This window comes from Uloborus diversus, chromosome 5 (assembly GCF_026930045.1).
Source record: "Uloborus diversus isolate 005 chromosome 5, Udiv.v.3.1, whole genome shotgun sequence".
NCBI classification, from domain to species: domain Eukaryota; kingdom Metazoa; phylum Arthropoda; class Arachnida; order Araneae; family Uloboridae; genus Uloborus; species Uloborus diversus.
Genome location: NC_072735.1, coordinates 13,938,837 through 13,966,527, shown reverse-complemented (window position 1 = coordinate 13,966,527; position 27,691 = coordinate 13,938,837). Strand labels below are relative to the sequence as shown.

The 27,691-nt window shown below is 32.8% G+C and overlaps 1 protein-coding gene across 1 annotated transcript in view; it reads left to right on the top strand.

Annotated features, from left to right (window-relative positions):
- The window catches only part of LOC129222453 (cell adhesion molecule DSCAM-like), a 207,010-nt gene that overhangs the window by 143,427 nt on the left and 35,892 nt on the right, over positions 1–27,691 (top strand). The window contains 8 exon segments of the mRNA XM_054856967.1: positions 658–806; positions 2,311–2,442; positions 4,750–4,790; positions 4,792–4,921; positions 14,328–14,398; positions 21,230–21,470; positions 23,759–23,857; positions 23,943–24,128. Coding sequence (XP_054712942.1) covers positions 658–806; positions 2,311–2,442; positions 4,750–4,790; positions 4,792–4,921; positions 14,328–14,398; positions 21,230–21,470; positions 23,759–23,857; positions 23,943–24,128 — 1,049 coding nt within the window.

Genomic DNA, 27,691 nt, shown 5'->3' with positions numbered 1-27,691 from the left:
GGTTTTCCCAAGGAGGGAAAACCCTCGAAAGCTGCAAGTAGCGTCCAAATTCGAAATGCGTGCAACGATTTGATTTTTTGAACACAAAAATGCAACTACACTGAAATTTATGGGCAGTAGCATGAAGTGTATGTTGAAAATGCAATATCACGTTAAGCTATCGGGAAAGGTGCAATATGTTTGAAAATTGACGTACAGATATTGACAACGCTGAGCGCAGGGGAATAAGGTGGAACAAGTTTAGGTGGAAAGTGAGGGATCCCTAACCGCCTAAACCTTTCACCTCCTGACTTCCATGTTTTTTGGTTCCGTGGAACAAGAACTTTCAAAGCGACGGTACCATTCGGATGACGAAGTGAAAGCTGTAACCCAACAATGGTTATCGGACATTGGACGGGATTTCTTTGCAGAAGACATCGAAAAACTTGTACTGCGCTTCGACAAATGCTTAAGTAACGGAGGTGGTTGCGTTGAAAAGTAGATTTTGAATGGAACTTTAGGATAACAATAACGTTATTGTAAAATTTCGATCCTTTTTTATTTTCTTGAGCAGTGCAACTAACTTTCTGACTAAACCCCCCGTATATTTTGTATTTATATTTTCTTTTTATTAATAATCGCTTGCATTATTAAATAAACATACTTGTTTCGTTCTAGGTTTTCTATAAGAGACATTGCAAACTCACAACAGACGATGTCTGAGCTCCACATAATGAAGACACATAGAAACGACACTGGAACGTACAGCTGTTCAGCAGTGAGCGATATAGGGTCCGACGAAGCCACGATACAGTACATTGTACAAGGTATCAAATTGAACATTTAAAAAAATAAATAAACAATCTACATTACTTTCAAAGCAAACCATGTTACACATCTAATTTCAATGCTATTAAAATGATTCTTTAAAAATAAATTTCCCGCAATTTTAAAGCCTCACTCTTAGACCAGAGTTAGTACGATTCTGGTGCGGTTTTATAGGTCACTTGTTTAGACTATTCAGAAGAGACAAAATGGAGGGAGTGAAAACTTTCATCCGTGAATGAAAGACCCCAAGTCACGTAATATATTTTAACGAAATGCATTGGAAGAAATCAGGTTTGTTTCGCTAACTTCACGCAAAACGTGTCAACCATTCGTCGTTGTCGAGTCACGTGACTTAAGCATCGTGGCCAAGCTTTTGCTTAGCCAATGCTCACTCCTTTTACTAAGTTCTGGTGTAAGGTTTAGATTTTGTTTTCAAAGCAGTATCTTCTTCTCTACATAGCATAAAATGAAGTCTCCTAAAAGCGTCTGTTTGTTTAAACGCACAAAACTCGAGAACTACCCTGCCGATTTAGCTGAAATTTCCACAGTATTTTTTTTTTAACACCGGAAAGGTTTGCAAACCGGTTCGAAAAAAAAAATCGATGAGTAGTTCTTTTTTTATTCCAATTTAGGCCCGATTCACACAAATTCACAAATACAGGGGTGAAAAATTATTTGCAAATATATCGTTTGAAAGGGTAGAATTTTCCGCGTTCTACGCAATTTGTTCCAATGCTCTAATTTAATTACGACGGGAGTTATTTGCGTTTTTAGCTCGTTTTTTTTAGGCTTAGCTGAAATTTAGGCACTACTTTCTTCATTAAATCTATCAATAAAAAGTGAAGGAATTGTCCCACAGTTTTTTTTTGACACCATTGGAAAAAGCGATATTTTTACTCCAGATTCATCTCGACCTATGATCGAAAAACTAAACTTCTATCTCAAAACGAAAAAAAAAAAGTTACAAGCCTCTTTAAATCAAGTTCAAAAAATGTCGTTTCCATTCAAATTGTTAACCTTTTATTTATTTATTTATTTTTGCATTTTAATTCCTTAAACTTATTTTATTTGTGTTTCCGTGGTTACGTTTTCTTAAATCCATTTTTCTCGATTTAATTTCTTAAAATAATTTTAATATCTGCCGTCATTGTTTGGAAGGGAAATTTTTCATGTTTTTTTTTTTATTTATTTATTTAAGCCTGATTGTTGAACATATGTCACTTGACACAATTTTTATTTTCAAGCTGAACCGGGAAAAGCCGGGCAACGCAGCTACTTTACATTATAAAGTTAAAATTCCTGGGTTGTTTTTTATTATTTCGTAGGGAATATGATAGCTAGTTGAATTTATCCTAACATAGTTTTCTTTTTATCCAAACAAATGCACGTTTGTTTGCACAAGAACACCGGCTGAAAATGAGATTCAACGCAATAAGTCCATATTATAGATAGTGGTTTGAAATTGCAATATGTGTTCTAAGATTTATTTTTCTACTAATACAGGTAGACCTGATCCTCCATGTAACATAACCATAGTTAATATGACAAGTCGTTCTGTTACATTACAATGGAATATCAGCCATGATGGAAACAGCCATGTGACGGGAAGTGTAATACAGTATCAGTCTATATCCGGTAAGTTTAAAAAATTACATTTATATGAAAAAAAGTGTGACTTGTTCATGTTTTAATAATTATGTTAATGCACTGCTAACCTATTAAGTATGAATGGGTATAATGTGACAAAACACATCGTAAAATGTATGTTAGAGCAGTAAACCTTGAAAACCGAAAAGAAATTAAGGAAGAAATGAAACAGGGCTTGAATATATTTCAGCCCTGTTGTGCACCCCATTGATGCACAATGGGGTGGTTTACTTTTTGTCATTGAAATGGATCGAATGAGCAAAAAAATAACATGGACCCAGAAAATACTTTTATTTTCCCAACAGTTTTTTTTAAATTAAGTTTTTAAAATGTCCGATTTTTCAAACAAGGCGTGGTCTTTATGACGTGACAAATAATGATGCACTTTGCCGCATCTTTCTACTACGTTTCTATGTTATGATAATCAAGCAACGAATTTAAATTGCGGTCTACGCTTGCTGCCAACCCTATCGTTGCCAATACACGGGAGTAAAGATGCGAATTAAATATTTTGGACCGTGAATGGCATTTCATCATTTGTGATGTCATCGGCAGAAGCGTTAAACGATGAAAGAGCACCGATTTAAGTAATTTTTTTTTTAATATTAAACTTAAAGAAATTATTTTAAAAATGGTCAGATTCTATGTTTTTAAGCATACTCTTTCAGAAAAAAATACTTATAAAATTTTGGAAACGACCCCATTGAGGCAGTGAGAAGCAAAGGGATGTAAGTGGACATTTTCAAGTTTTGAGTAAAGAGCGTTTAAAGTTTCGGGGGGCTTGGTAGACTTTCACTGATTTTTTTTTCTAAATCATGCTGTAAAGCATGCTCCTACCTGGGCTACTAGTACGATCTCTTACCCCAAGGCAGAGGAGAGGTTAATCTACCATTTGTACTGTATTTCTTCATTTTTTTTTTATTTTGCCAATTACATCACTTTATTTCTCACTGCATAATTTGTCAGCTAAAATCGTGAACTGTCATTCGTCGAATATAGAAAATTAAGAGAATTTTTATTTACCTTTCTGCTATGTATAAAAGTGTATAAAAGTCACCCATTTTAAATGCACATTGTAACAAATAGAAATATTTATTATTTTACACAGTTTGCACTTGTATTCTAGTTTGGAAACGCTTATGTCTTAACATTGCGTATAATTTCGAAAGAAAAATGTCTGTCCTTAAGAATTAAGTTAACATTGTTAACTCAGCAAAGTCACCGACAGCTATTGAGACAAGTTTTCAGACAGAAATTAAGCAACACGGAGAGCTGATGACCTATCGCGAGTTATGTTTCAGTAATAATGAAAGTAACGAAAAAATAATTGATGCTGTTTTATTTCCTACGCTCTATTTTAGATGCCTAATTGAATAAAGTGGTGAGATTTTTAAATTTTATTTTACATTATAAAAAAGTAGATATGATTCTGGCTTTATAATTGGCATTGCTATTACAATAAAACAATATTATAAACGATGCAAATTAAAGTGTTACACACACAAATATTGAAAACAAATAAGATAAAAAAGTGAAATATAATGCATTATATTACGCTTTTAGAACAAATAGAAGAAGTTAAGATGCAGGAAACGAAAGTGATAAGAAAATCTTGGAATGGTGAAAAAAAAAAAAAAAAAAAAAAAATGTTACTCAAAACCGTCGGAAAAAACTTTTCTTAAATATAATCTTCATGTCAATATAAGATGGTTTGTTCGTGAGCAAAAGTGGACTTCTTCATCAAAAATGTATTTTATCCTAAGAAAGACGTCTTTGAATTAGTTGCATCAAAAAAATAATTCTTAGTACCTCGACCTATTATTATTATTATTATTATTATTGTTGTTGTTGTTGTTATTACAATTATTACTGTTAGTATTGTTAGTTTTATTGGTAATACAATTAATATTATTAGTATTCTTATTGCAATTATTATTATTATTATTATTATTATTGTTATTATTATTACGGTTGTTACTGTTAGCATTATTATTATTTTTAGCGATAATAAACACATGATTTATTGCTTTAACGGTTTATATAGATAAAATTGATCTGATTTAGAAACCGATCCCAGTTTTTTGAACTTTGCACCTCTTCTCGGTTTTTTAGTTCACAACAAGCTAAAACGAAATTATAAACCTAAAAGTAGGTCATGTGTTCTTCACGAGAAACTGTAAACCCAAAAGACCCCTATTTAAATACCAGTTGCGAATAATCTGTGAGACGCTACCCCCGCTAAAACGCGTTTAAAGTAGTCTTTACTCAAGATTAATGGCTCGGATTTATTTCCAGACAGCAGTTGGAATGGACAGACCTCTCAGCTGATAGTTTCCGGGGGCTGAGAAGACGGCCACTTTGCGAGCCCTCTCACCCCTCACTCTCTACTTCGTGCGCATTGTTGCGGAAAATGCGCTGGGGCACAGCAGCCCGAGTGAAGTGGTCAACGTGACTACGGCGGAGGAAGGTAGGTTTGGGGAAATATTTCTAAGACCTCTTTGTATATCTAGAGCATTAACAAATTGATGAAAAAGAAAAGAGAAAAACTATTCTACTTATGTATGCTATTAATTATGAGGGAAAAAATAGTTCATTCAGTTTAGAATTTATCTTTATACGTTCTCCGTCATGATACACACACACACCACAAAACATATATATATATATATATATACAGGGTTAAAAAACTAACACCTAAAACAGGTTAAAACCCTTTTAGGTTTGAGCTCAGGTTTATTGTTTTTAGTTTAGCAAGTGGTGCTTGCTAAACTAAAAACAATAAACTAGAGCTCAAACCTAAAACAGGTTAAAAACCCTTTCAGGTTTGAGCTCTAGTTTATTGTTTTTAGTTTAGCAAGTGGTGCTTTTGCCCCAATGTTACTCTATATTGCATGTACTGGAGCTTAAAACATTCTCCTTCTAGTTCATAGTTAAATTTTTTGGTCTTTTGACCATAATTAATGAATCCTCCACGGCTGATGAGCTCTGGATTCTTATATATATATATATATATATATATTATATTAATATATATATATATATATATATATATATATATATATATATAAATATATATATATATATATATATATATATATATATATATATATAATATATATTATATATATATTATATATATTATATATATATATATATATTATATATATTATATATATATATATATATATATATATATATATATATATATGATCTTTTTGGTAGGGCTATAAATTCTCATAAATGCATTTTATTACATTTATCACTTTTAAACGGATATATTACTTGAATTTGGTTTACAATATGTCTTTCTTGTGTCTTTACTAAACCCTTCCGTGAAAAAAAACGCTTATAAAACAATTGTATATGTATTCAATTTAGATCCATTACAATACTCGGTAGTTTAGGCAATGATTTTCACGCTAGAAAAAAATACTTTTTAAAGTGACCTTAAGATAAGTGTTCCAAATAAGGCCAACCTAAGGTTCAAGTCCTACTGTCTCGCTAGTTAATGGTTCAATTCGATCCAACAGTTTGCATTTATCAAATGACTCATTCGAAAAAAATCTTTCCATTTGAAAATTCGAATTTCTGCTGTTCTCGGTAGCAGTTTAAAACAAAATTGGCAAATTGGTTTTGCATAGGTATATAATTTTATGCAATTAAATGAGTGATGAACAATACCTATGCTATTAAAAAGCGTTTAATGAACAATTTAACTTTTTTCTGTGTACAAAGTTTTACTTATATCGTACGTCTTTACACACACACACATATCCTGTGTTTATTTTTTATTTACTTTTTTTTGAGCGATCACGAGCGATCACCGTCGACCGGCTCCTCACGATGCTGCTCCGATAGCGAAAACCGTCTCCAGGTTGCATCCATATCCTACGCACACGCGCCTACATACACACACAAACACATACACACACACATACACATACACACACGCATACATACAGACACCTACACATACACACACAAACACATACACACACGTATACAGACACCTACACATACACACACAAACACATAAACACAACTACCCACATATTCATGCGTGCACACAGACACAAACACGTATGCCTACACACACATACACATACCCCGCCCTTACGCACACAAACACTCATACACACAACTACCCACACACTCATGCCTGCACACAGACACAAACACACATGCCTGCACACACATACACATACCCCCTAAACACAAACACACATACCCCCCACACACAAGCACACACGCCTACATACATATACACACACTCACTCGTGATTGCGAAAAACATAATTTGAATTCAAGATGTTAAAATTCAAATTATTTTTTTTAATTTTCACCCGTTTTAGACACGTGGTGATTTTTAAATCAAATTCTTTTAATAACCTACTTTTTTTTTCCATACATGTCACGCAAAAAACAAATACATAACTGCAAAAACTAAGACTTTCATTCACCATTTTGGTGTCCTAAAAATATACCAAAATAGCACAAGTTTTAACGCATCCGTAGAAAATGCAACGGATCAACTTTCTCGAAACCAGCTCCTTTTATGTATAATTTTCCGAAGTTAGCGAACTTCAGCCTCCTAAGAACATTCCGCTAAGTCCTTTAGTCACATGCGTTCCTTAATTAAACGTGAAGTTTACACAAGTAGAAAGAGCTCCACATTTATTGCAGGTGACAGAAACGTTGGCAAATTATCTTATCGAACGCAGTTTTAAAATGAGGATCGTAAAAGTATGCGGGCATTTCTACCTGAAAGAGCTTAGTTTTGAAAGGAATCTTAGGGCAGAAGGGCACAGATGACATTTCTTACAGTTACAAAACCGACGTAAGGCATACTGGGTGTTAATAAGGATGTTACCAATGTATATTTATTGTACTAAAATTTCATCGCTGTAAATTTTTTTTTCATCTAATATTGCTTGTGGTAGCATTAAAATTTGCAAACATGTTGGATCTTATGGTCTGTTTTTAAATTATTTACACCCAATAGTTTTTATGAAATGATTAAAACCAGAGTTTTAAAACTATTTGATATTACCAATTTTATTTTAAAGGCAAATATAAATGTATGTATGTAAAATAAATTTCAAATGAGTTTTAAAATGAGGATCACAATAGTATGCTATCATTTCTACCTGAAAGAGCTTAGTTTTGAAAGGAGTCTTAGGGCAGAAGGGCACAGATGACATTTCTTACAGTTACGAAACTGACGTAAGGCATACTGGGTGTTAATTATGGATGTTACCAATGTATATTTATTGTATTAAAATTTCATCGATGTAATTTATCTTTCATCTAATATTGCTTGTGGTAGCATAAAAAGTTTGCAAACATATTGGATCTTAAGGTCCATTATTAAATTATTTATTCCCAATTGTTTTTATGAAATGATTAAAACCAGAATTTTAAAACTATTGGATATTAACAATTTCATTTAAAAGGCAAATATAAATGTATGTATGTAAAATAAATTTCAAATGAGTTTTAAAATGAGGATCACAATAGTATGCTATTATTTCTACCTGAAAGAGCTTAGTTTTGAAAGGAGTCTTAGGGCAGAAGGGCACAGATGACATTTCTTACAGTTACGAAACTGACGTAAGGCATACTGGGTGTTAATTATGGATGTTACCAATGTATATTTATTGTATTAAAATTTCATCGATGTAATTTATCTTTCATCTAATATTGCTTGTGGTAGCATAAAAAGTTTGCAAACATATTGGATCTTAAGGTCCATTATTAAATTATTTATTCCCAATTGTTTTTATGAAATGATTAAAACCAGAGTTTTAAAACTATTGGATATTAACTATTTTATTTAAAAATCAAATATAAATGTATGTATGTAAAATAAATTTTAAATGAGTTTTAGAATGAGGATTACAAAAATATGTGGGCATTTCTTCCTGAAAGAGTTTAGTTCTGAAAGGAGTTTTAAGGCAGAAGGCGCACATGAAATTTCTAACATATACGAAACTGACATAAGGTATACTGGGTGTTAATAATTAATTTTGCCAATTTATATTTATTATATTAAAATTGTATAGATGTACAATTTTTTTCATCTAATGAGCTGGTGGTAGCATTAAAAGTTTGCAAACATGTTGGATCTAAAGGTATAAAATTAAATTATTTACTAACACTTGTATTTATGAAATGATTAAAACCAAAATTTTAAAAGTAGTAGATATTAACAATTTTCATTAAAATTCAAATATATATGTACAGTGGTGGACATATTTATAAGACACCTATCCAATTTGAAAAATAATGAAAGATAAGATTCAGAGCTTCAAAATGTTTTATCAAATACGTCAAAAACATAAATTTATTCTGTTATCACTCGTAATTGTTTTACAGAAATGATATTTTAATAGAGATTAATAAAAAAATAAATAAAAATACCATGGACAAAATTATAAGACCGTAATATTTTCATAAAAACACCATCTTTTTTCGAAAATAATGTGCAATATGCAAATCTTCTGCATGTTGTTATGACGTCAGAACCGATTTCACGCATTTACAAACATGCCACAAGGTACAGAATTAAAAGAAAGTGAAATTCATATATAATTGTTTTATAATCATGAGATTTTCCTACAATTTAATGAAAAAACATAAAAACATAATGGACAAAATTATAAGACACGAACCGTTTTTTCCAAATACAGTGGTCAACATAGTTAGCAGATACTAATGGTCTAAAAGAAAATAGTCTAACATACAAAAAATCAATAATCCAACGTCATAAAGCACAAAAATTGCAGAAATATTTTAATATAAATAGATATACAATTTTCTGCATTTTTCGTGCTTTATGACGTTGGATTATTGATTTTTTGAATCTTCAGCACAAAGGTATTTATTCGTTATATAGTCTAACATAGTTATTCAATATTTGGTGAAGCCGCCATTGTTTTTTATAACATGAAAGATGCGATTCGGCATCGAATCTATCAGTTCTAAAGTAAACAAGGTAAAAAAAAAAGAAACAGTCCGAACGGATATAAAATTATTTTATGAAACCTGTTTATATAACAGAAAATACCAAATACCGATAAAAATGCCATTAACCATAATACACACGCTTTAACAAAACTCCTAGATAATGAATAGATCTCAGAAACATTTTAATGAAATATTTTGGCAAAATAAGAAGCTTCGTACTTTCCGCACGAAATACCCTGCTTACGTAGCAATATATTTCCGAGTTATTATCAATTTGAGGAAATTTCGAATCTTCCAAGGCAACGAAATTAAAACTTGAGAGATATGAAATCTGTCAGCTGCATTTTAAAAGATGTAAGAGAGATACTTTTCCAGGTTATGTAAGATGCAGATTTCAGTGTTAATAATTAATTGCGATTTAGTGTTCATTCCGTATTCAAATGCATCGGAAATGAAGAGGTTCTGAGCTCTTATTAACAAAAGAAGATACGTAGATGTTTGAATTTATAATATATTCAAAATCATCTAGCAGGTGCTCATGAAATGCTGTAATGTCCTGTTTAAGATAATTCCCAGCACTCTTAGGCTTTAATGCGTAGAAAAGAATGTCAAGTACATGTTTTGTTTAAAAACTGTTAGACTAAAATCAATGTTTAGCTTGCGTAAGCGAGATTAAATATAACTTATTTAAGGTGACTGCCTACATTGAAAATCGCATTTTTTGACTATCTGGGTCAAAAAAAAAATTGTGAAAAAATCCTTAATTCAAATAACCTTAAATTCAAATATTTCTCTTTCTAAAACCGTTTTTCTTCTTGTTCTATGACAATTAGAAGCAGAGTTAAAGTTAAGATAAATAAATAAATGCCTTTGTGCAGAACAGTAAAGTAAAGTATGACAAAACAACGTTAGAAGAAGCACAAATTTGTAAATTACAGCAGACACGTGCTTCGGCGTTGTCGCGTGACCTTTTGTCGGATGTCTTTTCATCCATAAGCTCATTATTTTTTGCATTGAAAAAGGCGTTCCCTGTAACGCCGAAACACGTGTCTGCTGTAATTTACAAATTTGTGCTTCTTCTAACGTTGTTTTGTCTTACTTTACTTTAGAGTTCAAGTTATTTAAAAAAAATGTTATCTGCTGAAAAGTTCACCTGAAGTACACTTCTGCAACTGGAAGTTTATTTAAAATGATGTTTTTACCCAAATTTTTCGCTATTTTTTCTATTTTAAGGAAAAATTACAATTATTATGAAAGTCAGCTGTTTTTCTGACTCGTTTACCAATACATGGTTTGACGGTTGCATTTTTTGAAAAACACTTTGAATTTGTGGCTTCTTTTTCGTGCCTCTATGTTGACAATGATACAAAATTATTTAATTTTTTGGCAAAAGATTGCAGATGCCAGCGCTTAATGTAAAAAAATTTGGAAGGTAAAGTTTTTAATTCAGATTGAATCTTTAAATTAAAAAGAAACTGTGGTAAAAAAAATCTTTGCCGCTCTTTTTTTTTCGTCATTAAACTGTATACATCCGTCACAAGCTGAAAGAAATTAATTTTGCATTTAAAGTAAAAACGCCAATTCACTTCTTCCGCGTTTTGCAACACTAGTTTCCTTTAGGTCAGCACTCAAGATTGCTAAATACGTTGTTGGAATTGTGATGAAAATAAGTTTTCCGAACCCAAATCTTTGAAAAAAAATCAAATCTTCTGATTGTCTAAGTCTGACAGTAAGCCTAACATATTGACACGTAGGATGTGCTTTCGCTAGCACGTCAGCTTGTAAAAATCCATTCACAGATGCGAGAAAATTTTAACATACTTATTCCAAATCTGGAACGTTCAATGTAGTCTATCGAAAGAGATAGATCCATAACTTACTCGTTTTTTTTTTTTTTTTTTTTTTTAATTACTACATGCATTATGGTGAGTATTATTGCTCAACTGATATTTTATTTCTTTCGCTACATCTTTTTTGAATGTCTTTCATCTAGCATATCATATCTTATATACCGAAGTTTATTTTTTAAAAACCAAAGTCATGTGTAAGCAGTTAAATTTTCATAAATGTGCATTGCAAGGTTGTTCTTTAAGTCTGACTGAGAAGAAATGTCCCTTCTCCCCGCCTTATTTAACCCATTAACGCCCAGTGTCCTCGCTTGAGGAAAGCCAATAAATCATTATTTAAAAGCTCTATAACTAACTTAAAACTGTAATTTCATTATTCTGAGGGTAGATGACAGCACTATAGATATTCTATTCCAGTTCCACATTTTTGCGGTTATTTTTTAGTGTTGTTATTCGGATCGTCATTTTTCGATTTTTCTAATGCTACATGTGCCTGTTCTTTTTGAATTTTTACACCGAAAGTTATCAAGGTAAGTTTTAACATTATTTATAATTGCCTTCCTTTAGAGTTGTATTGAACATATAAAATATAATTAAATCTTTTCCTGCTCATTTTTTGTTTTATATATTACATAACATAATGCTGTCCTCAATTGAGGACGCTGGGCGTTAAAGGCAAAATCAGAAGAATTTTTCCGACGCTAATTATTCTTCTTTGATTGGAGGTTTTAAGCACATATTTGCATTCTGTTTAGATTTAAAACACCTTAGACGTCAAAAATAAGTTTTCTTTTTATTTTCAGATTTATCCCAATTACTCGCGAATATTATAAAATAGTATGCCTCGTAAATTTCTTACAATTGAAGAAGCTGACGAAATTTGTTCTCAGAACAAATTGAAGCAGACATAATTTCAATTCCCCCTGAAGTTGATGAGCTCACAGATGAAGAGGATATTGATGATGAAGGCACAAATTTACCGGAAATATCTGATATCACTGGTACTGTGGAGATTGAAATTGCAGATAAAGACGACAGTGATGTAGAAGGGAACTATGATATGCCTCCACCAACCAAAAAAAAAAATACAAGGAAAAGAAGAAAAAAGTTAATTGGATAAAAACTCAACCACAGTACACAAAATTGAAAGAAGAAATAAAAGCAAATGAATTTTTAGGGGACGACACAGACATATGGCAACTAAGTTAGAAACATTTGAAAAATTTTTTACTCCAGAAGTTTATGACTTCATTCTAAGGGAAACCCTTAGGTTTGCTGCTGAAATAAAAAATATTCCGGACTATGCTCTATCTAAAAATGATTTGATGAAATTTATAGGATTTTTAATATTTTCTGGATACTACGTAGTGCCTAGTGAAAGAGACTACTGGTCCGACCATGAGGACTTGGGGATTGATTTAGTAAAAAAAAGCATGAGCCGTAATTCTTACACCCTTTAAAAAGAAAGAGTGTCTGTCCCTCAACCAAAGATAATACGAGAATACAACACGTTTATGGGAGATGTTGATCAGCATGACTGGTACTTGGAAAAACACACAATATCCATAAGGGGAAAGAAATGGTATTGGTGTTTGTTTACCCGAATGGTAGACATGGCAGATGTAAATGCTTATATTTTGTATAAGACTCTGCAACAAAAAGGACACTAAGAAACAAACTATCTATCAAGGATTTTCGACGTAAAATCGCTGTGGCTTATCTGAAAAAGAGTCAAAGCAATCGTGTAGAAAGAGGTCAATCAGCTAAAAATTCTTTGTCATCTGGTGCAGTTTTTGAGGATGAATTAATTTTGCAATTTATAATTTTTATTTAGAGTGCATGTTGTATAGCTATTTAAATATTATTTTAAGAAATTCTTTTAAAAAACTTAAAATAAGATGCAAATCACACATTTTTGCATGTTAAAACAAAGTTCATTTACTTCTTCTACAAAGAAGATTTTATATCCCTGAAAGCCCAGCGTCCTCAAATGAGGACAGGCTGTAATTTTAAAATAAATTTAAAATATGTTTTGATTTTAGGTTATATACTCTCAAGAGACAATAATAAGTCAAAATTATTAGATTCGTTAAAATATATTCGGCAGAAATAATTTGGGCGTTAATGGGTTAAGAAGTGTCCATTTTCGTAAAATGGCGATATGGAGAGGACATTTGAAAAACGGAATCTGCAAGTCCGTCATTGGTTATAGAGCTTGAATATGTCACCTTGGAATTTAAGAAATTAGCCAAAGTGGTAAAACATTTTAATTTTGTGCGGTCAAGGCAGATGTATCATTGGACAGTTCACACCTATGTAAGTGGATGCGTCTTGGTTTTACTTCTTTTAGCAGCTATCGGTCAGAGTCAGCTACGCCTTCTATAATTATTTTCAATTGAATATCGGCGAAAGTAAGGTTGCAATATTTTTACTTTTTCGCCAACTCAATGCAGTTGTTGCTGCAACTTAAACATTTCAGGTCTAAATATTCGGATGATGAAAATATACTAGGAGTACCTTTTTTTTTCATATCGCCTAAATGTCGCTAAAGTAGAAATTAAGACACGCGTCCTTTCTTCCTTCCCTACCTATTTTAAGGAATGGACTCGTTTTCCCAAATGATTGACAAGAGTCATTTTTTCGCGGTCGTACTATACTACATGTGAGGACACTTAGTTCAAATACTATCCTGACAAAGGTTGTGACGACGTAGATTTTTAAACGAAGACTACATTCTTAAGTGTTAAACCCCTTAAATCATTTGGAGAAAATGAAATCAAGATGATCTGAAAGCCGTAATAGTAAATGCAAAAGGCATACTTTTATGAGGATATGTCTCCTGGTTATGCATCTGAAATTGCAGTAGCAGGTATCATGTATGGCATAGGATTTTTAAAAACTTCATTTTTTGGTACATTAATTACACATCAGTAATTTCCATTGTTTATTTTTGTAAATTTGCAGACTAATATTGGCGTCATATTGCGGGTGTTTCTGTATGAAATATGAAACTTATGATCTCTTATGAAATCGAGATATTTTTCTCTTTTATATTTGCAGCACCGTCTGGGTCACCTAAGGAAGTTCAAGTTCACTCAACTGGAGCACAATCTATAAAAGTTTCATGGAAGGTGAGTTTACGTATGATGAAAAAGCACACACTATGACATAATATATGTATAATAATTTTATAAAAGCTAAGGTGAATTGCGGCAGTAAGCAGCAAAGGGATGTAAGCGCCAAAAATAAAATTTGGACATAACCAGTACAAATGGTAGGTGAACCTGCCCTCTGTCTTGAGAGACGAAAGAGTTCTAGTAGCCCTGGTAGGGGCTACTATACAACATGATTGAGAAAAACGTTTCAATGAAAGTCTACTTATGGCCGCAACTTTAAATGCGTTTTACTCGGAACTTGAAAATGTCCACTTATATCCCTCTGCTTCTAGCTGCCTCAATTGCATTATGTATGCATCACACTAAAATAAAACTGATGAAATTGCCGATTTTTTTTACATGCGTACATACAAATGTAATGTTGTATACTGCTTTCCCAAAAATATTCTTGGGTCGTCTGCTGAAAGCCTTTTTTTTTTTTTTTTTTTTTGGAGAATCGTCTATACAGGGTGTTCCGTTTTAACCTGCAAGACCTCTATTTCCTCAACTGTTAGTCCTAGATACATACTTCCAATTGCAAAAATGTTCAGAATCAGGTGTGGAGTTAAAATATTGAAAGTTTAAAGCAAATATAAAAATGAGTCAAAAAATACAAAATTTAACTTTTTATACGGGCCCTAGGACTCCTAACTTATATTTAGAGAAAAAATCTCCATTAAAAACTATTACTGACACAAAACACTTGTGCGACCAAAACACAAGGAGATATAAAATGTTTGAAGTTTTAAGGGACCATACAGAGGATAAGATATTGGAACTTATCGCCTTTCAGAAGAATCACATGTTGTCAAAGAAAAAAAAAATAAGTATTTATATTTTTTATTGCTATTCAAAAATTCATTTCAAACGTTATGCCGTGATACACAAAAACACACTGAAAAACCTCGAACAGTTTGAAAAACCACTCTATTCACACATATATATTTTAAACACTTGTTGACTGCTATATTTTCCCCCAAAAACTGTTACTGACAGCGATTGTAAAGTGATGTGAGTCACAAAACGCTGCGTTTCATACTTCGGTGAATATTGGTCGTACTTATTTCAAACTTTTAGGGTTGGAATTGTTTTTAATAGAGATTATTTCCTTAAATATAAGTTAGGGGACCTGGAGCCCGTTTAAAAAGTTAAATTGTGTATTTTTTTACTCATTTTTAAATATTTTGCTAAAATGGAAGACCCTGTATATAGCAAGCGAATCAGTAAAGTGCCATCTTCAAAATTCTTCAGCTTAAAATCATTCAATATATTTTGCTAATAAAAGAAAGAAAAAAATCATATATTTTTTAGCAAAGGGTCATTCCATAGTGACTAACGTAACATTCGCAGCTGATTTTCTTACTCTTTTTACTTACACCGGGAGTAAAAATAAATGTTTTTTAATTTAATATGCAGATTTAAAATGTACAAAGTGACTATTTTTCATTTCTACCAAAAATTTGAAGCAAAATAAGCACTGGCAGGTATTTTTTTGCCGAAAAATGCATCGTGACTAACGTAACATTTTTGCAACCCTGAGAAACAATGCTTATGTTACGAGGCAAATTTTTCTGAAAGTTACGCAGGCATTTAACATTGGCCGATATATTTGTAAGAGGTAAACAGTCTATTTTTAAAAATATACTACAGATTTATTACACATAAATCTTTTTTAGCCCTTAATGGTGCGTTTACGAAAAACTGTGTGTGACTAACGTAACGTGACTAACGTAACCATCGGATAACAAGCAATGAATGCATATAAAAAACTTTTTGTAATTAATCTTTTGCTCTTATATTACTTTTACACTTTTTAGGAACCTCCTTTGCGTTGCATTATGGTTCTTTCTTTACTTTTTTTCTACATTAGTGTAAAAAATTGAATGGAAGGATTCAGTTCAATTAACTCAATTTGAATGGGCGAAAAAAAAGTAAATAAATAAAAACTGCTTTTGTAAACTGAATAACATCATTTTGGGCTAATTAAATCTTATATATATCTCTCTTTTAAAAAATTAACTTTATTCAAGTTGATAGTTTCGCCGAATTCTAGCATTCTGCAGATATACTAGTTATCGTCATAAGAAACTCCTAGTACTTTTCAATGGCATATTATTTTTTAAGGTTTACTGATTCATCGAACGAATTGTGTTGTGCATTCTGAATCAAAATGTAACACTGGAAAAAAAAATATTCAAACATTTTTGCAGAATGAATTTTAATTCCGGATATCACCGCAAATGTTTGAATTTCTAAATGATCATTCTTGCATTTTCTGAAATATATGGCAGCAGTGCTTATTCTCACTGTATCATGTAACATCTTCAAATGTTTTCCAACGAGCTGCCATTACTTCATTTTAATAATAGGTGGAGATGTATCTTCTAAAAAATAGACGTTCTTCTTTGTTAAAACTGCTTTCTATTTTCTTAATTATTTAGCTTGGATTCTTGCGTTGAATGCACGCACATTCAGCAGAGTACTCATTTTGCTTTACTCGCCCTTTTTTTTGAATAATAATTCTTTAAATTGAAAGTATATTTTTAAAGACCTTTAAAAAAGTATTTTTCTAAATAGACAGAAGGTCTACAATGTAATATTACTGGTATTTTTCACCCTTTATATTTTTTATCAATATAGAATGCCTACTTATTCAAAATTGTTCATGAAAATGTACATTAAATTAAATAACTTTTAAATATTAGCAGTCATTTTTAAAATGTTACGTTAGTCACATGCAAACTGTTACGTTAGTCACATCTCAAATGTTACGTTAGTCACACTAATTATTTTATATCTACTGATACAAAAATAAATATTTTGTACTTTTTAAGTAGATTTGACATAGATGTAAGAAAATAAAAAGTGATGTTTGGTTTAATCATCTGGTTTAGTTTTTATGCAGAAAATAGTTCATTTTCGTGACTAACGTAACGTAAATATTTTCTGTGAAATAACCAAATTAATTAAAATACTTATCTTATAATGTATGCAAAAAGAACAGTCAATTTTATTGGGCCAACATCTAATCTTTTAGAATAAAAATAGTTCATTTAAAAATTTGCAAAAACTTTTACGTTACACAAGAAAACTTAGACGCATGTTTTTAGCGTATTTTAAGCCTTTTCTACAACCTCGCACGTTTAGAGCCAGAAGAAAAATACCGAATGAAATTTTTGCAAACTGTTACTGGATTAATGTGCTAGAAAGTATGCTGAATGAAATGATATGTCACAATTAGGGCTTTGTTGAAAAAAAATTTCTGAGGTTGAGGTTGACATTTCTATGGAATGACCCCAAAGGAAAATAACATCCTAAAGAAATTTTGCAAGTAAAATATACCACAATGTTTGATTTTGTGTAGTGTAGGGCTTGTCTTGAACAAAATGCAAATAAAAATAAAGAAAAATAGTTTTTAATAAAGTTTTGGAAAAATAAAAACATAAAAGATACATAAATCATTTAAAGATTTGAATAATAAATATTGGCGTAAAATATTCTGCTTATGAAAATTCTGATTCTATAAATACTTGAAAATATCAATATTTCATTATATGCGATTAGTCGCAGTTGTATTGGTGTTTATTTAAGAAAACTATTCATTCTGGATTCAATTTCTGTTATCATCTTGAGCGAAATTTATGATTATATATTGAATTCACATGTTTGTTTTGCTTCCAGAAACGTTTCATTATTGCATATATATTTCCATTTAACCTTTTCAAAGTGTCTAGATGTTATTTACTTTCCATTCCAATAAACAATTTCTCAGAATCAATAATAATATTTGTGTTGAGATTTTACATTTTTTTAATGCCCTATGATATCCCGTTTCAAATAGAAAATATTGAATCGTTTGAGTTTTGTTTGGCTGATATAGCATGAAATAAAACAAATAGGATTTAGTGATCGGAAATTATATCTTTTTGAAATTTAAAAAGATATAAATTCTGTTGTTAATGCTGCAATATTGCGCGGGTAATATAAAAAATTTATAATTAATTAATAAGCGGTAATTCAGTTTCAATTTTCGACTGAATTTTTTTCGGTGAAAGGTTCTTTTTTTATTACCCGAAGGTGTTCATTGCAATAAAATGTATTGTATCAAGGAGTTTAGTAATTCACTGACAGCTCTTATCCAATTCAATCATTCCGTATTTGTGTGCGTATGTGTTTACTTATTACTTTCTTTTCTTTATTTATGTTACTTTGAAAAAAAAAGCATCAATCATTTCATTTCTACTTTAATGACATTTTTGAATTTATAAAGCTAAAATTCCAATCAACAATTAACCAATATAGAATAACATAAATTGACTTTTTATATTTTTAAGCAAAGAACAATGTTTGTCCCAAAGATTGTTTTGTTGAATAAAATATTCCTAAAAATGTTCAAATCACAGGGTTTTGAGTGAGTTTTATTTTAAATACTTATGTTGTTTTACGGGTTTTAAATATATCCAATGCAATACCATGACTTAACAGAAACTCACATTTATGCATTCATTGTAACATTAGAGCTCTTATCCGCATCTAATGTTCTCCGCGTATGAAGTTAAAGAATCCGCTTTTCTTATCCGCATTTGAAGAGTCATGATCACATTAAAACAAATACAATCATATTCAGTAAATTACCGCCCATTAGCCAGGGCTAAAGCAGAAATACGTGAAACACACCGCCAGTTCAGTCATTTCCAGCCGAGGACTGCAGTTTCGTGCTTATTAGCACTCATCAGCCCCGGCATAGGAGTGACTGAGCTGGAGGTGGAAAACCTCTTAAGGAAACCAAGAGATTCAAACAAACTGGTAGCTAATACAGAATTAGCACTGACCAAACGAGTGCTCACAAATATAATCGTACTTAAAATACAATACCAGCTTAGTTATTCCATCATAGGACTGCAGTTTCGTGCTTTTTAGCACTCATCAGCCCGGAATAGGAATCACATGAGTTGAAGGTGGAAAACCTCTTAAGGAAACCAAGAGATTCAAACAAACTGGTAGCTAATACAGAATTAGCACTGACCAGACGAGTGTTCACAAATATAATCATACTTAAAATACACCACCAGCTTAGTTATTCCATCATAGGACTGCAGTTTCGTGCTTTTTAGCACTCATCAGCCCGAAATAGGAATCACATGAGCTGGAAAACTTCTAAAGGAAACCAAGAGATTCAAACAAACTGGTAGCTAATACAGAATTGGCACTGACCAGACGAGTGTTCACAAATATAATCATACTTAAAATACACCACCAGCTTAGTTATTCCACCATAGGACTGCAGTTTCGTGCTTTTTAGCACTCATCAGCCCGGAATAGGAATCACATGAGCTGGAGGCGAAAAACCTCTTAAGGGAGCCAAGAGAGCCAAACAAACTGGTAGCTAATGTAAGAATTAGCACACCAGATGAGTGACCGCAGGAATGGCACGATTCAACTCAAAGATTGATGGCAAAGCAATGGTATTTTGTAGTAAGTTACCGCCCGGTAACTTACTTACGGTTACCGGCGGTAACCGTAAGTTAACGCCTGATGGAATAACTGAGCTGGTGGTGTATTTTAATTATTTCTGTCTTAGCTATGGCTTAGGGCGGTAACTTAATACAAAATACAATCATACTAAAACTGTGAACAGTCACGTTTTCGCTAGAAATATGAAATATACAATAGCTGTAATGCAATTATTTGAATAATTAATCTTCTTTTTTTTTCGGTTCTTCGGAGATTTAGTATTTGATATCATTCGGGATAATGCACCGGAAATTAATGTGCATATGTCTGGTAATGAATGTAAATATGTCATTTTTATTTAATTATGTGTGTTGGAAAATCTAACTAACAATTTTAACTTCTATATTAAAATGTAATAGTAATATTAAATATTTTGCCTAAATGATCATTATATTGTATTTAACATTTTATAACAGTTATTCCTTGATTTTATTAATATATATTCAAAGTAGCTGCAGAAACATTGAAATTAATAGTTATTTTTTAAAAAGTTATATAAATCAAAGTATACTTTGATTATTCATCCTAAACAATTTAACTTATATTCAGTAAGTTTCCGCCCTATTGCCAGGGCTAAGGCAGAAATACGTGAAATACACCGCTAGCTCAGTCAATTCCAGCCGAGGACTGTAGTTTCGTGCTTATTAGCACTCATCAGCCCGGCATAGGAGTGACTAAGCTGGAGGTGGAAAAACTCTTTCACGTATTTCTGCCTTACCCCTGGCTATAGGGCGGTAATTTACTGAATCCTGCCTTGCCTTCAATATTCGAGTTGAACCGAACCATTGTTTCCATTACTCGTCTGGTCAGTGCTAATTCTGTATTAGCTACCAGTTTGTTTGGCACTCTAGGCTTCCTTAAGAGGTTTTCCACCTCCAGCTCAGTCACTCCTATGCCGGGCTGATGAGTGCTAATAAGCACGAAACTGCAGTCCTCGGCTGGAATTTACTGAGCTGGCGGTGTATCTCACGAATTTAACTTATAATTTATATTTGTACACACTATTTTTATGTTTTTCTTTCTTTCTTTCTTAATTTTATTTATTTTTTTTTTTTTTTCGTTTCGAATTTTTCACATTTACATCTAACTGCATTCAAGTCTTTAAACCTGATTCAGGTAAAAAATAATAATATTTATCAAAGAACTCTAGCATAAAAAATGAGCAGTTTAGTTGTTTTTTATCAATGTGTCGCACATTTTAACACATTTACAATGCATTTCGGCATCAGCTTCCCAAAAAAATATAAAACCTTCATTGTAATTTCTAACAAAAATCAATTTATTTACTTTTAGCCTCCACCAGAAGATACAGTAAACGGATACATACGTGGATACTACATAGGGTATCGGAAATCTTCTTCAGTCGATGCCTATACATATAAACAGGTGGAAAAATCAAAGGAAAGTGAACAACAATCGACATATATTACCGGTTTGCAACCTTTCACAAAATATGATATTGTTGTAAAAGCATTCAACTCAGCCGGTGCTGGTCCAAAGTCTCCTAAAATTGTTGGAAAGACTTTGGAAACAGGTACAAAATAATTTTATTGCTATTTTCTCTTGAACTGTGTCCTCTTCTTAATCCTTTATTGAATATCTTTACAAAAAATGCCATATTTGTTTGATTTCAAGAATTGCGCGCATTGAGATGTGATAATGAGCACTGATGCTGAAGAATTTCAATTTACAATTAATGAAATCTCAATGCCTATCGCCATTCTTTTTAATTATGCTTTCATTTGTTAAAATTTTCGACCTTTATTTATTTTTTATTTTAAATTCTCCTTTCATATTGTTACAAATTCTGTAAATAGTAATAGTTTTTGTGATTAATTTGTCGTAATCTAGCTAAATTTGGGCGTTTATTCCATTATCTTTCATCTTAAATTATTGTAGTAACGTAATCTGTAAATAGTTTCTTGTAATGAATATACAACCCCCTGACATTCGACTGAAGTATACGGTCCCCCTATTTTTTTCATTAATAAAATTTGTGAATGAATAAAAAGAAAGTACGAGATATTTGTAGAATAGTATCGAAACTTCTCAATGGAACATTGTGGAAACTTTTCAAGGATTTATAAATAGCCTGCGCGGCATAAAAAGTCAGTCTCGATTGAGAATTTGTACTGAGAGTGTATTAGCTCTGTTTATTGCGAGGCATTTCGCTGTTTTGTTTTTCGTATGTGGATGTAAATGTGTGTGTAACCGTTGAGTTAACGGTGTTTATTGATATTTGCTTAATTGCTGATGATTAATTTAGCAATTGTTAACGATCTTTCCTGTACATAGTGTAAATAAATCTCCTGTGCACCGGATCCGTAACAATATTATCCATTTTATTTTTTTTCAAAATGAAGCCAATCAGTATTACTTTAAGATTTTCCATGAACAGAAAATAGTGTTTTAAAACCATCTCTTTGAAGTAGGTAATTTGTCTATAGCGAACTCCGCCATATATTTATTTAAGTTTTCGAGAAAAATGTATCATCATTCTTTAAGGCACATTTACTGAAAGGGTGAAGTAGCTTTACTTAGGCCGTGGTGGCCTGATTGGTAAGGCGTCGACTTGCAACCGACCATCTATACCAGGCGGTCAAAGATCCGTGTTTGTTAGTGGTGAAGGTGACAGGGGCACGTTAAATATGTCGTGGTCGCAAGGTTCTCGAAGTTAATCAATAATTATGCGGCTGATGGATCAAGGAATACTCGGCTTCTGCTCTGGATAAGAAAATCATAGATCTTTTCATGGCCGATCCAACCGGTTCAAACATAAATAATGGTAGGTACGGGGGACCGTGAAGTGTGATATGCAGCTCTACTTAAGGGGGTCTGGGACACAAAAATCGTCAAATTTTGCAATTTTTTTTTATCATGTGAAAAAGTACTCCTTTTTTTCTGCTTAAGAGGACGTTTCAATATTGTTTCTATCTTAAATAGAACGAAAGATATAATTATTTTTGTTGCATGCACCTAACTAAGGTGTACTTAACTTTAAAACTATAAACGCGTTTTTCTCCATGATGCAATTTTTCCTGATTTCTTGCATTCAAACTGTTATAAGTCAGGAACCGATAAAGATAAAGTAATGAAACTTGGAGCATATCTTTTTCAAACAGTTTACTTTAAGTTTTATTCGGCGAATTTGAAGAAAAAAAAACGTTTACTGCAAAAATTATGATTTAAAAAAAAAAAAAAGTATCTTCGAATTTTTCGAAATTTTTCTTCAAATATTTTTTATTTTTTATTGAATCAATATTTTTAAAATCGCCGAATAAAAATTAAAGCTTAGATATTTGTGCGTGATTTATTTAAAAAAAATTGAAAATTGATCAAGAATACTTTGAGTTATAGCAATTTAAAATAACCCCATTTAAAAAAAAAACTAATTAAATTTAAATATTTTTTTTCATATTTATGTTATGATCGCTTATTAAACAAATGGTGAATCAGTGCAAAAAATTTCAAAACTCTAAAGTAAATAATAAAAAAAAATTTCAAAATGTGTCCCAAACCCCCTTAAAGTGAAAATATGAAATGTTATTGCACGAAAGTCAAACAGACCTCAACTACGTAACATCTCAATAACGATCTCAACTACGTATCGTTTTATGCTCTTTAAAAAAACTGCTAAAATAAATGATACATTGAGAAAAATGTAATCAATAATTTAACAAGCATTTACAAATACTGTTTAAGAATGTTATTTTTACATTATTGCTTTTTAATGTATAATCTTACCTGCACTAAATATCTGCGAGGAAAAAAAAGACAAAACCCTTTGTTTTACCAAACCTTCGTAATATGTTTCATTTCCAGCTCCACCAACTTCTCCTGTTGTACAAGTAGTAGAAGCAACGAAATCAACAATCGAAATTAAGTGGCCGAAAGATCCCAAGGACAAGTCTGCAATTACTGGTAAATGCCTTATTTTATAAATTTAATGAAAACAGACACGTGAACTAACATCAGTTTTATAAATATTCATATAAACTTTTTGCAGAGTACACATTGCACTATAAATCCGAAGATGGCAATTGGCAACAGCAGAAACTAAGTAGTAAAAGTGATCACTACACTCTTGGCAACTTGCGGTGTGGAAAGAGGTATCAACTGTACATGACAGCATCAAACAGTTTGGGTACTGGAGAGCCGAGTGAACGAGTAGTCGCGCGAACGCAAGGAGCAGGTAACAGTTTTATCAGTCTGCTTTCATTTAAAATGACTAAGATTGTACAACTCCTGCACACATAAGCGGTTAGTGCAATCTACTTTTCAAAAAAAAAAAAAAGCCTGTCAACTAGTTAACTGGCATTTTTTATTTTCTTCACACGAGGCATCTTAGTTGTATCTACTTCACTTTAAATGAGCCGAATTTATTTGAACATCTGCTCCACAACTCTGTTAAAACTGACTCGTGTGTAGCGCTAACGTTTGTCAATTTTTAGTGTAAAGTTGATTAAAACTGCACGGAGTTGACTCGTGTGTAGAGCTAACGTTTGTCAATGTTTAAGTCTAAAGTTGATTAAAATCGAACCGAGTTGACTCGTGTGTAGAGCTAACGATTGTTAATGTTTAAGTCTAAAGTTGATTGAAACCGAACCGAGTTGACTCGTGTGTAGAGCTAACGTTTGTCAATGTTTAAGTCTAAAGTTGATTAAAACTGAACCGAGTTAACTCGTGTGTAGAGCTAACGTTTGTCGATGTTTAAGTCTAAAGTTGAGTAAAACTGAACCTAGTTGACTCGTGTGTAGAGCTAACGTTTGTCAATTTTTCTGTCTAAAGTCTATTACACTCATCGGGATGAAAATGGTAGCGGAACATGTACCTAATGGCACGGCACACCAGGCACAGTTGACCACCGTGTGAAGAACGACAGGTTCTTCTTTCACGTTTCTATCTGAATACTTTTCCTAATAACCGCCCGTTCGAAAGTTGATTCAACTACGTTGCCTCATTTGAATGAGGCTACATGCCAAAAACACAACAGCAACCACGAATCGTATCTGTACATATAGTTTTAAACGCAATGGTCTTACGATAAATGTACACAATGCCATATATATATATATATATATATATATATATATATATATATATATATATATATATATATATATATATATATATATATATGTATATATATATAAAAAGAGAAACACTATCATATACTGTATTTATGATCTGGACAAGTCAACCAAAATGAACTTCACTACTCAGTTCAATAGGCGCCATAGGCGGCTCTATGATACTGGTAGACAACAAATTTGATAGCAATATAAGGATTAACCAAGAAAGGAAAAAAATTTTGATAAAAGAACGAAAAAATGAAAAAATCCCAAAATACCGTGGGGCCTCATCAGGGGGTACTCCCCAAGGGTAGGGAAAAACCAAGAGATGATTCATTGATGAATATATATATATATATATATATATATATATATATATATATATAAAGGTAATAAACAATAACACAAGGTGGAAGAGTATAAACACAAAGATAATTTGGCACAACATTTATTTTTCAGAAAAGGCTTAAAACTAGTTGTTTTTGACCGTACTAATGCATGCTTTGCAATGAGTCAACCGATGCAATGGTGAGCAATTCTGGCAAACAGTTTTCTATTACTTTGTTTTTCGTTGCGATCGGTCTATTAGCTTATAAGAGCTAGTAACAGCCGCTTAAAACTTCTCTCCAAAAAAAAAGAAAGAAAAGAAAGTTGCGTAAAATAGTTTTTGTGTATTAAATATGTGACCTTTTTCGTATCCTTCAATTTCTGGCTTTGTGCGTATGTAAGGCTTCTTACACACACGGCGGTTAGTTGAATCGACCTTTTGAAAAAAAAAATGCTTGTCAACTAGTTTCTTGGGATTTGTCCTGGTGTTCACACAAGCAGTTTCTAATCAACTAAATTTATTATAGCAGTTGCTTCATCAACGCTGTTAAAGCTAAACCGAGTCGACTTAACTACTTCACTCGTGTGTAGAACTAACACTTGACATTATCCCGATGAGCGTAATCAACTTAAAAGTTGATTCAACTCTTCGGGATGAGAATGGAAGTGAAGTGACTGTCGTGTAAAGACCACTGGGTGATCCTTTCAGTTCTCTATAGGCCTAACGTGATTTCAATGTGTTTACGAACACATATTAATGTACAACTCTTGCTTGTCTCTGACCAGCACGCTGAAAATTAAAGAATAGTCTTGACTTTCCATTTTCAACTTTGTCTCGTTTTCTGAAATATTAGTTCCACACAATAAATAAAATGAAAAAAATTAAAAAAAAAATAATTTGAATTTTGACATCTTGAATTCAAATTATGTTTTTCGCAATCACGAGTGTGTGTATGTAGGCGTGTGTGTTTGTGTGTGGGGGTATGTGTGTAGGCATGTGTGTTTGTGTCTGTGTGCTGGCATAAGTGTGTGGGTAGTTGTGTGTATGAATGTGTGTGCGTGGGGGCGGGGTATGTGTATGTGTGTGTAGGCATATGTGTTTGTGTCTGTGTGCAGGCATGAATGTGTGGGTAGTTGTGTGTATGTGTGTGTATGTTTTTGTGTGTATGTGTAGGTGTCTGTATGTACACTGAAGTGACAAAATTCATGGGATAGCAATATGCAAATATACAGATGGCAGTAGCATCGCGTAGAACAGGTATAAATGCGCAGTGCTTTCGCAGAGCTTTCATTTATGTTCAAGTTGTTCATGTGAAGAGATTTTGACGTGATTATGACCGCACGACGGGAATTAACAGATTTTGAACGCGGAATGTTAGTTGGAGCTAGACGCATGGGTCATGCCATTTCGGATATCGTTAGGGAATTCAACATTCCCAGGTCCACTGTGCCGAGAGTATCGAATTTCAGGCATAACATCCCACCATGGACAGCGCAGTGGTCGACCGCGTGCACTTAATGACCGAGACCGGCAACGTCTGCGTAGAGTTGTGAATGCTAACAGACAAGCAACACTGCGTCCAATAACCGCAGAAATCAATGTGGGACGTACGAGGGACGTGTCCGGTAGGACTGTGCGGCGAAATTTGCCTTCCTTATGCTATGCCAGCAGAAGACCGACTCGAGTGCCTTTACTGACAGCACGACATCGCTTTCAGCGACTCTCGTGGTCACGTGAGCATATCGGTTGGTCCCTAGATGAATGGAAAACCGTGGCCTGGTCCGATGAGTCACGATTTCAGTTGCTAACAGCTGATGGTAGGGTTCGAGTGTGGCGCAGACCCCACGAAGCCATGGACCCAAATTGTCAACAAGGCACTGTTCAAGCTGGTGGTGGCAGCATAATGGTGTGGGCTGTTTTTACATGGCATGGACTTGGTCCTCTGGTGCGACTGAACCAAACAGTGACTGGAAATGCTTATGTTCAGCTACTTGGAGATCACTTGCAGCCATTCATGGACTTCATGTACCCCAACAACGATGGGATTTTTATGGATGACAATGTACCATGTCACCGGTCCACAACTGTTCGCGATTGGTTTGAAGAACATTCTGGACAATTCCAGCGAATGATCTGGCCACTAGATCGCCCGACATGAATCCCATCGAGCATTTATGGGACATCATCGAGAGGTCTGTTCGTGCCCAAAATCCTGCACCATCAACACTTTCTTAATTATGGACGTCTATAGAGACAGCATGGCTCAATATTCCTGCAGAAGACTTCCAACAACTTGTTGAGTCCATGCCACGTCGAGTTGCTGCACTTCGCCGGGCGAAAGGAGGACCTACACGA